The 11,306-nt window shown below is 39.6% G+C and overlaps 1 protein-coding gene across 6 annotated transcripts in view; it reads left to right on the top strand.

The window, feature by feature from the left end:
* Window positions 1–11,306, top strand: part of LOC123514212 — a 40,241-nt gene that overhangs the window by 25,356 nt on the left and 3,579 nt on the right. For 3 of the 6 annotated variants that reach the window (XR_006677538.1, XR_006677536.1, XR_006677535.1), the window contains exon 1: window positions 5,778–6,124. The exons of 2 other annotated variants lie outside the window; for them this stretch is intronic. Coding sequence is in view for 1 of the 4 variants with exons in the window: in XM_045271896.1 (XP_045127831.1) it covers window positions 10,837–10,896 (60 nt within the window). In the remaining 3 variants the exon portion in view is untranslated. Of the gene's footprint in view, window positions 1–5,777; window positions 6,125–7,343; window positions 10,897–11,306 lie in introns of those variants that run through there. One more of the 6 variants, XM_045271896.1, reaches the window with a different exon arrangement.

Here is an 11,306-nt window from a genome sequence, read left to right as displayed (position 1 = left end):
ACAAGCAAACAGGTAAGCAGACAGATTCATATATACATACTCAAATTAACGTATTTCAAACATAAGAACATGAGAAGACACCTACATTATACTCTCCTATACATGACAAAGAAATCAATAGCAAGTACGATTATATAATAATATTTCCTCCCCTCAACTTCAGTATTCACATGACAGTTCTTCTTCACCACTACCACTACCACCATTACCACCACCACTACCTTTTGCTCCTCACGTGCCCACCTCCCGTACCCATCACAGCTTGCCAGGTAGAAGGGCACTCACGCTCCACACACACACACACACACACACACACACACACACACACATGTCCCAGGTGCCACGCTCGCCTAGTCCCCTCCCTTCTCCCTCTCCTTCACATCTCTCATCGCAGCATCCCTTCCCCCTCTCCTCCTTCTCCTCCTCCTCCTCCTCCTTCTCCTCCTCGTTGTTCTGCCTCACGCCTACCAACACCATCACCACCACCACTACCACATCTCAGCCGCGTGACTTCAGAGAGAGAGAGAGAGAGAGAGAGTGTGTGTGATTGTGTGTCTGAGTAACAACAAAGGAAAGACAAAATAATCACAAACAACACTACCACGAATGAACTTTCTGTGTTGAACTCTTTCTTTTTCCACCCAAACAGTTTCAAGAAGCATATTTCCTGCACGTGCAAGAGAAGGAGGAGGAGGAGGAGGAGGAGGAGGGTGGGGTTTGTTTGGCTTGGCTTGGTTTGGCTTGGATTGGTTTGGCAGTATTCGTGGACTTAGAAACAAGTACTGCACTTTTGAAAGGTAGTGTATTTTGTTCGGAAAATCTTTGTTGATACTGGAAATAAAAGTACTTGAAAGGTCATGTATTTTGTTCGGAGGTCAATGTTAATATTACAGAAATAAACACAGTACATGGTTTTAAAACCTCGCGCGCTTTGGGGGCCGAATGGTCTCCAAACGCAATATACATATATATATATATATATATATATATATATATATATATATATATATATATATATATATATATATATATATATATATATATATATATATATATATATATATATATATATATATATATATATATATATATATATATATATATATATATATATATATATATATATATATATATATATATATATATATAAGTATGTACTGTGTTTGTTAAAAAATGTATTTTCTCAATCAATGATGAAAATGCTACCGATAAAAGGGACACATACACCATACCTCTTCATTTCCAGTGCGCTTCGTGTTTCTCTTTTTTTTCAAATTCTCAAGTCCTCTGATAGGCTGACAATGCATCCAATATCAAAATTTATAAGACGACAGTCAGCATCAGATTTTCGGACTCTCGTCTAAGGACTGTATTTTTTAAAGGCCTCAGAATGATCACTCTGATTTTAAAGGGTGTTCGTCGTGGAGAAATTTTCATCAAGGTTTTCTGGAATCATACTAACGTCGCGTACAGGGTGCCCACCGTTCTCAGTAGCAAGTGTTGGCTCAAGGCTGGTGTAGTGCCAACATTATGCCACGTAAGTAATCGAAAAGGACTTAATATTTGATTCCTGACTAATTTTGTGGATTCTTAAGAATAATTATTAGAGGTATATATAGTTTAAGTGCACATGCCTATTAACTTGAGGATGGTGTGTGCAATGATTGGCTTTCATCCTTCACTGTACATTTTGTACAGTCCTGCATCTTTACATTTTGTGAGATTTGCATCACTTGCTTCACTTATTCAAACATATTTTGTCATAACATTCTATAGCATAAAACCAATTCAAATAAAAACAAACCAAAAGATAAAATGAGCAGAAAACACAAACATAAATAAAAGCAAATAAAACGCAAGTAATTATATAAAAATATATATTGATGTTGGTAAACATTCTAAGATTCGTGAAGCAAATCAACAAACAAACAGATGCAATAACGTTCGTATACTTCACTTTATCTTAGTCATCACAATATACCTACAAGATGCCAGAAGCAGGTTATGGCGTAGCACGTGTGTGTGTGTGTGTGTGTGTGTGTGTGTGTGTGTGTGTGTGTGTGTGTGTGTGTGTGTGAAGATTGGCCAAGGACATAAGAAAGGAAAGAAATCGTTTAAAATTGTCTGTCCCCGAAAAGTAAAAAAAAAAAATAAATAAAATAAAAAGTTCCAAATAAGTTGCGAAATTTATCGTATTTGTGTGTGTGTGTGTGTGTGTGTGTGTGTGTGTGTGTGTGTGTGTGTGTGTGTGTGTGTGTGTGTGTGTGTGTGTGTGTGTGTGTGTGTGTGTGTGTGTAACTAATAAGTACGCATGCGTTACTCTCCTTCCATTACTCCCAATCAAAAGAGGGTCTGCGTAGCTGAGAAAATTTTACATCAGACTGTGTTTTGTCTTGCACCGTTACAAACATGAACACTAATGGCGAAAAACACACGAAAACTGAGACAAAACCACTACGCATGAGTAAACAATTTATATTATGGAATTTCGCTTGATTTGCACACTCAATTTAAATACTAATCAAAACATTTGCAAAAAGGGACTACTTGCAGGTTGCATATTTTTTAATATTGATGGTTGTAATGACGATAATGGTGATGGTGGTGATGGCAGCAACATTATCATTATTATTATTATTATTATTATTATCATTATTATTATTATTATTATTATTATCATTATTATTATTATTATTATCTTTATTATCAGTAGTAGTAGTAGTAGTAGTAGTAGTAGTAGTAGTAGTAGTAGTAGTAGTAGTAGTAGCAGTAGCAGCAGTAGTAGTAGTAGTAGTAGTAGTAGTAGTAGTAGTAGTAGTAGGAGTAGGAGTAGTAGTAGTAACAATGATCATGACAATAATAGTAATAATAATTAAATTAATGATAATAACCTCCACCAACACCACTACCACCACCATATCATCATGAACAACAACAACAACAACCCTACAAGCATCATTCTCCTTTGTTACCGACTCTCTCTCTCTCTCTCTCTCTCTCTCTCTCTCTCTCTCTCTCTCTCTCTCTCTCTCTCAGTATCACCAACGGCACGTCCTCTTCGCCCAGGACAGATGCGAGGAGGAGACAGGGGCAGGCGTCGGGCAGGGTTAGAGGGTCGGGGGGGTTGGCACTGCGCGGCACCACGTGAGGGCCGGAAGTGTTGCTCCCTGTGCTCGTGTGTGCCAGTTTACACCATTGCCACCACCACCACCACCCCAGCCTCTTAACTACGCTACCACCATCGCCACGTGGCACCAGTCATAGCTAATACTACAATTGCTACAACTTCTAGTACTGCTACTTCTGTTGTCATCACCACCAGAAGAAGGGAGAGTTTTTTTTTTAAGTTCTTGTCTTCAAAGGCGTAATTCTCTTCTTTTGTCGGGACTCTTCAAAGGCCACAGAGAGGATTAATCGTGTTTTCATGAATGTCTTTTCTCACGGTGATGGTACAGAAAATTCCTGTTATTTCTAAAGACCACAGAGAGGATTGGCCGGGTTCTCATAAATGTCTTTTATCTAGAATAATAAAAACGTTCTTGAGAGCTCTCAGTAATTTTAAATAGTAATAATCAAGCCATGAGTATTGCAAAAATCGTAAAAAAGTATCCTTAGAACCACCAATAATTTCCACTTGTGCCTGTTAATAGCTAAGATAGCGTGCTGAAGTGTTTAAGAATATGACCCCTAATATGTTTAGTCTTTTTTCGTAAACTAGATGACGGAAAGGAGAGATAGGCTACGTAATTTAGTGCCTTATCCCTGAAACGTCTTCTGATCAACTCAAATCCTCTGCTCAATTGTTTAAATAGCTTTTAAACATTAAACTTTTTTTCAATATCTATATTATTTTTGACGCTATTTCATGCTAAACTTTCGAAAATAATACTGCAACGGAAAAATACATTCAATATTCTGTTTTCTCTTTTTCTCTCAGATGTCGCAATACAAATAACTTTTTATGGTGTTGAGAAGGACAAGCATGGCATTGAGAGAGTATCAAGACAATCAAACTCCACGGACACCAATCTCGAATGTTTCAGTTTCTTGATGAGTACGACTTTTCAACAGAGTGTTGTATAATTGTGAAGGAATAAAAAAATTGTTGTGATAATATAACAAATCTTTTGCATTGTTACAGTGAAAAAGACAGAATGTAGTGGAAGACATGAGGGATTTTTAAGAATATTCAGATAATAACTTAAGTGATGATCTAATAAGTATTTTGCATTTGGTATTAGGTGTAGTGGAAGTCTTCAGAAATTTCAATGGTATTCAAAAAACTTTGGTGAGGATTTAATAAGTATTCTATATAAATACACAAAAGAAAAAAAAGGAATGTGCAGCGGAAATTGTGAGAGATTTTAAGTACATTAGAATTGTTTTAGTGATAAATTCAACAAGTGGTCTGCATTATTACCCTACACTGAAAAAAAGTGTATAACAAAAGTTGTGGGAGATTTTAAGGGTTTTTCACTTATCTTTTCCTTGGATGAGAAAAAAAAAACCGACTATATCAGTGAAAAAGAGAGAATCATGAAGACCTGACTAATAGTTATCTCCGTGGCTTTTTGGAATTCCTGGTGGGAAATCGATGTGTTTCAAAATGTAGTGGCCCTTTTATCTGCCCCAGTCCCACGTTTCGTCACCACTTCCTTGAGCTCATTCTCATTAGCCCAATATGAGCCATTTCACACGACAATCTCTCCCGGAAATTGAGAGGAGGAAAAAGTTAAATAAATAATAAAAAGAAGAGGGAGAGAAAAAAAAGAAGAAGACGACAAGCACCTACAAAATTGAAGATGAAGAAGAAGAAGAAGAATGGAAGAAAGAAAAGAATTACAGAATAGATACTGACTACTACTTCTACTACTACTACTACCACTACATCAACTACTACTACTACTACTACTACTACTACTACTACTACTACTACTACTACTACTACTACTACTACTACTACTACTACTGTATAGAGTAGGTGTTTACCTTCTTAATCTTCCCGAAGATGACAGTATGTACAACCGAAACGTCAGAGAATATAGTACATATAGGCTACATACCTTGCATCAGCTTGTTTCCCTACCACCCAATGTCTAGATATATACACTACTACTACTACTACTACTACTACTACTACTACTACTACTACCATCTTCCAGTTTCTAGCCAGTATAATATCTAAAGGTGACTGGCCCGCGATGAGGGAAAACGTGACATACAACACGAATAAGGTTATGACATCCAAACCTCCTTATCTGCTCTGTTCTACTTCGCACGTTTCATCATTATTTTCCATTTCCTTTTTTGTGAATTCTAGTGATACTGATTAACGCTACCAGAATGTCCTATTTATTTGACTCATACTAAGAAGACACAATTAATCTTGGTGTCCTGCAGTAAGCATTTATATGACACTTTCACCGTTATTCGTGGTCTGTGTGTAAGGTTGTTGTTTTTTTTTTTTTTCTTCCTCTTAAGTCTGCTGTTCAATTCCTTAGACTAATGTTTCCAGTGTAAGCTGTGGAAAATGAGATAATGGAATGAGACGAAAAAAAAAAACAGAAGAGAGGAGGAGGAGGAGGAGGAGGAGGAGGAGGAGGGGGAGAGGGACTGAGGAAAGAGGTGTCTGAAGAGATTTTCTACGGAGAGGTAGCAGGTAACAGCTCTCTCTCTCTCTCTCTCTCTCTCTCTCTCTCTCTCTCTCTCTCTCTCTCTCTCTCTCTCTCTCACACACACACACACACACACACACACACACACACACACACACACACACACACACACACAAATCTCGTTTACTTGAAATATCACGGCAAATCTTCTTGAAATATGAAGGGCTCTCTCTTTAATCCCCCGCCAGTAATAAGAGGGAATCATCACACACACACACACACACACACACACACACACACACACACACACACACACACACACCTGGAGATGCGAATATGTGACGTCAGTAGGTGAGAAGCAACACGTGGCGAGGTGAGAGACTTAATCAACCTCATCTGTCCTCCCTCCCTCTCACACTCCCTCCCTCTCACCCTCCTTCGCTTGTAGCAGCCTCACCACGTCCTCCTCATCACCAGTGGTTCGGCAGCACGTGTCTGTTGTAGTGGTGGTAAGTAGTGATAGTGGTGGTGGTGGTGGTGGTGGTGGGGGTTGGAGGTGGTGGTTGTGGCGGATGTAGTTGTAGTAGTATAGTAGTAGTAGTAGTAGTAGTAGTAGTAGTAGTAGTCGTCGTCGTCGTAGTAGTAGTAGTAGTAGTAGTAGTAGTAGTAGTAGTATAGAAAAATTAATTGTTATCAAGGAAGAAGAAGAGGAAGAAGGAGAAGAAGAACAAGAAGAACAAGAGGAGGAGGAGGAGGAGGAGGAGGAGGAGGAGGAGGAGGAGGAGGAGGAGGAGGAGGAGGAGGAGAAGGAGGAGGAAGAAGAAGAAGAAGAAGAAGAAGAAGAAGAAGAAGAAGAAGAAGAACAACAACAACAAGAAGAACAAGAAGAACAAGAAGAAGAAGAAGAAGAAAGAGAAAGAAGGAAAGAAAAGCATAGATAATAATAAAACACCAGGTCGAGGACAGAACAAAGTCATTACAACATGACAAGCAAGGAAGAAAGAAAGAAAGGAGGAAGGAAGATGGAAGAAAAAACTGCATGGATTAAAAATAGCAGGAGGGGGGAAGCTGAAGAAGGAATGAGAGGAAGGAGGAGGAGGAGGAGGAGGTAAAGACGGAGAGAGAGAGAAGGAACAGTTGGCAGCGCAGACAGAAGTGTCAACGACCAGGGAGAAGGTTACCCTCTTTGTCCAAGGCTGAGAGAGAGAGAGAGAGAGAGAGAGAGAGAGAGAGAGAGAGAGAGAGAGAGAGAGAGAGAGAGAGAGAGAGAGAGAGAGAGAGAGAGAGAGAGATTTCTACTTTTAAGAGGTTGAGTAACAACAGAATCACTCAAGGCAACCAGACAAAGCATTCAACACGGAAAGAAAGGCGCGGGTACAAAAGATTCAAAGCACCTTATTGGCCAAGTGTCACTATAGTCTTCCGAAAGAATGTATAGTTCGTAAAGGTGAAAAGGAAGGAAATTGGAAGAAAAAGAAATAAACAATATAATAATAAAATACTACTACTACTACTACTGCTATTACTACTACTACTACTACTACTACTACTACTACTACTACTAATAATAATAATAATAATAATAATAATAATAATAATAATAATAATAATAATGTATAATATATAATAATAAAAACAGAGAGAAGTATATTACAATGAAGGCTTTTGATAATATATATGAAGAAGTAATATTGTAAGTTAAGTGTTGGACAGTGAGAGGAAAAAAATGAAAACCTAAAGAGACACATTAAGAATACTAGGAGAGATTTAGTGACATGAAGAATAAAACAAAGGAAGGAAACTGAGTAATAATGAAAAAAAAAAAAAAAATTAAAACAGAAAGAAGTATATTGAATTGAAGGTTTTTGATGATAAATGTGAGGTGAATATCGTATATGTTAAGTCTTGGACAGTGAATGGAAAAGAATGAAAACCTTATGAGAAGCATTAAAAAATACCAGGAGATATTTGATGATATGAAGAATTACGCCAGAATAATAATTTGCTAACGGAAACTTAAGGAAGGGCTCGCTTTGATAGAATTTACATACCATAAGTATATGAGTCTAAGAGAAGAGAAACATATGGATAAAAACAGCTGAGGTTACTTTCTACTATGACAAAAGTTAACATTCTTAACAGTTCGTATTGGTAAGGTATTTTGAATCTACTTAATCTTGGCACAATCATAACAGCACAATACATTGCACGAATCTGTAATGAAAGATTAGGATCGTGAGCAAGAATATGTACAGTGCATCAGTCTATATTATACCAGCAGAACGTCAATCCGACACCGGGTGGCCCAAACGATGCAACAGACACTCATACATACATCATTCACACACTGAGCCCTGTTAGTCTCTGGTAGAAATGGACCTTGTGGATAACCTTACTACATCTGAGAGCTTACGTATAGGTTGTACGTAACCTAAGACACTCCTCTGACAGCATGAGAGCGGATTGACCTGTGAAAAGACTAAAGAGGGATTTGTATAGTTTTCGTGGAAACATTTACACAGAGACATTAGTTACTGAGAGAGAGAGAGAGAGAGAGAGAGAGAGAGAGAGAGAGAGAGAGAGTACTGATGTCTCCACTGATAATGACGGAGTGAGTAACCGCCCAGATAGGAGATTCAAGGTCAGGAAGAAATAAACACGTGACTGTTGGAAATTCAATGACAAAACACAAGCCTTGTGCTGAAATTGAAGACTCGGAGAGTACGAGGGAAGAAAGTGAGATTTACTGTACAAAAACACCACCCATATGACGTCGTGCTGAAAAATAAAAAGCTTGGAGATGAGAAAGGACAGTGTTGTGAAAATTTATCAAAGAACGAACGAATGTTTTCAGATATTAATGCAGAAAAAAAGTTGAAGGAGTTGTGAGTTATCAAGGCACCTTGTTGAGTGGTCACGTTGAGGCCGGTGTGAGCTGAGACAAAATTTCAGTGTTGTTATAGTCATTGGCAGTCGAGTAACCTGCAGCTCTCAGGTACTGTATTGAGCAAGAAAGATAACATGAGAACAAAAGAAAATAAGGGAAACTACAAGAATCTAATAGGCCTTCACGCAGCAGTCCATGTATAAAGTATGCCTATCTATATCTATCTATATCCATTTATTATCACTGGAATTTCCCTATCGATTATGCATACAATCTAGTTACTAAGTCTGTTTCAGTCATCTACCATTCCAGAACCAGCTTCCTTCCATCTTTTGTTTTAATTCGAACTTTACGAATTGAACCCCATCACCTCTCCTGTTTCGATTAGCAGTAACACGGTTAACATTTTCTACCTAATTTTTAAATCTGTTGAAATCTTCATCAAGCCAATCAATTACTAGATTCTCACCACATCTAGACTTCACTGAGAGAAGACGTATGCTAAGCACGGAGGAAATATGCCAGTCCTTACTCAACGTTATCTTAATTTGTTTCACTTATGTTATCCCACTTTTTTTTCTTTGTTTGTTTCCTCTTGTTATTTTATCTTCACGCAAATACTAGCCTACACTATATACACATATATCTAGAATTTTTTTTTTTTTTTTTTTTTTCCGTTTCTCTTTGCTTCTGATAATATGCCAACATCCCTTTTCCTTTAGTTTTTTTTTTTTTTTGTTACTTTCCTACAATTCCTGCTAATTTCGTTCCGTTTTTATCCATCGTTCCGCGATTGCACTTCTCATACATATATTTCTCCCCCATACATGCGTAGATTTTTAACTCTCAATTTCAAAATCTGGGCCATGTGTACGTGCGTCCGTTGTAGGAAGTACCGCATGAACTGAGATTTTTATAAAGATCTCACTGATCTTCTCTCTAGCCTCACTCAGGGATGGAGGGAAATGATCAAAGACAGACTGGTAGGGTGAATGATACGCTTTCAAGGTTTCTCTTCTCTTCAACTCTCTCTCTCTCTCTCTCTCTCTCTCTCACTGAATTTTCCCCGGCTAGGCCTATATATTTTCTCGCTGACAATCTCTTTCAGTCATTTTCTCCAGCAGCCTCCTTTCTCCTTCCCTCATTTTAAGATGTTTGTATGCATCTATCAGAATCAACAGAAGAATTTTTGTACATCTTGAAGAAATTGAGATGATTTTACGCGTTGCGTGAGGAGATGTCGAGGAGTCATCATCTTATGCAATTGTTTTCAACCTCATCAGGAGTCTGTTCATCCCAAGACATCTTTTCGAGTAGCCCGAGAGATATGGGTGCCCGAGATTGGGATTCCCTGGTGGATAGACAACTAGATATCAGGATGTACCATTTTGTGTTGACTAGGGCATGTATAAATAGACAGAGTGGATGGTTAGGTCACAAGTGCGTGTGTGGGGCGACACGATCCTAGAGACAGGTAAACAATATCGAAGCGAGCTTGGTAAAATCGGAACCAAGGCTAAAAAGTCAGGAAAGCAGTCTTCAAATCTGATCAGAGCGAGAGTTGTTGACTGAGCTGTGCTGTACTGGGAGTCTCCGTACAGCATCCCATCACATCGCGTTATTCCGGGGTGAAGGTAACAAACTCAAAATAGGCCTGCGTCTGCGTCTCATGAATCGGCGCTATATAGCAGCAGACAGTCAGGACGCACCAGTGTTTAACTTTCACTTTCCATTCGTCCCCTCCTCCCTCATCCAGCTCCCCCAGCCGTCTCCTTCACCTTATATCTCTCCCCCTCCTCCCTAGCACCGTCTCCTCCTCTTCCTTTTTGCACTCCTTGCTGTCTTCACCCTTACTCCTCTCACAACATAATTTCCCTCGCACACAAACACTCCCACAGCTGCATGTTGCTGTGCTACTACATGCATGAACAGGTTAAATTTACACCTTACGTTCCCTCCAGCCTAGTAGACAGCCAGCAGGTGAGACTACAGGAGAGAGCGACAGAACTGCGTTTGCCAGGGGCGCGTTGCAGCGCGGCCAGTGATTACAACATTTAAAGCTGCTTCCTCCATCGTCACTCACTTCCCTCATCTTCCACCTCTGGCGGTCACCTCTTCCTCCTGGCGGCTTGCCGAAGACAGAAAAGCTAAATTCTATTGTTCAACTCAAGTTAGCTTGCCATGTTGCAACGCCCAGCATGTAGTGGACACACACACACACACACACACACTCTTATCAAGTAAGAAATAATGAGACGAGAGCACCGCCACTTGATGTCAGGTTCTTCCTTCAAACAGAGATAATGTGTCTGTCTGTGCGTCAGGAAATTCTAAATGGACCACTTATTGCCAGACAATCTCAACTTCATTCCCCTTCATTCATCCCACTTTCAGGTCTGTATCCGTGTGTGTATGTGTGTGCTCACAACTCCTCAATCCAAGTGAGGCCGCGTGACTCTCGGGACACGCCGCACCAGAGAACGGAAGGAATGGAAACAGACGTCACAGGAAGCCTGACAGTTTAAGAAAATAACAGCGAACCCCTTTACTCAGCGACAGTCAGAATTCAGCTGCGGCTTACTTTTACACCAATAACTTAACCTCTCCCACTTCCTTCACCGCACGGCGGCAGGTAGTTCCCGTGACCACGCCGGGGTTACGTCACGCGCCTCCCTTCCTCCCTCAGTTGTTGCGTCGACGAGTTTTATCACCACTGCAGCAGTTCTCGCCAGCCTTTCTAAATGTGAATGCGCAGCGGCGGCACCCTTTGGCACTGTCCTGTCTGTTCTGGGAAGCCCTGGCAC

Source organism: Portunus trituberculatus, chromosome 37 (assembly GCF_017591435.1).
Source record: "Portunus trituberculatus isolate SZX2019 chromosome 37, ASM1759143v1, whole genome shotgun sequence".
In the NCBI taxonomy this organism is placed as follows: Eukaryota; Metazoa; Arthropoda; class Malacostraca; order Decapoda; family Portunidae; genus Portunus; species Portunus trituberculatus.
This window is presented reverse-complemented; position numbering and strand designations above follow the sequence as displayed.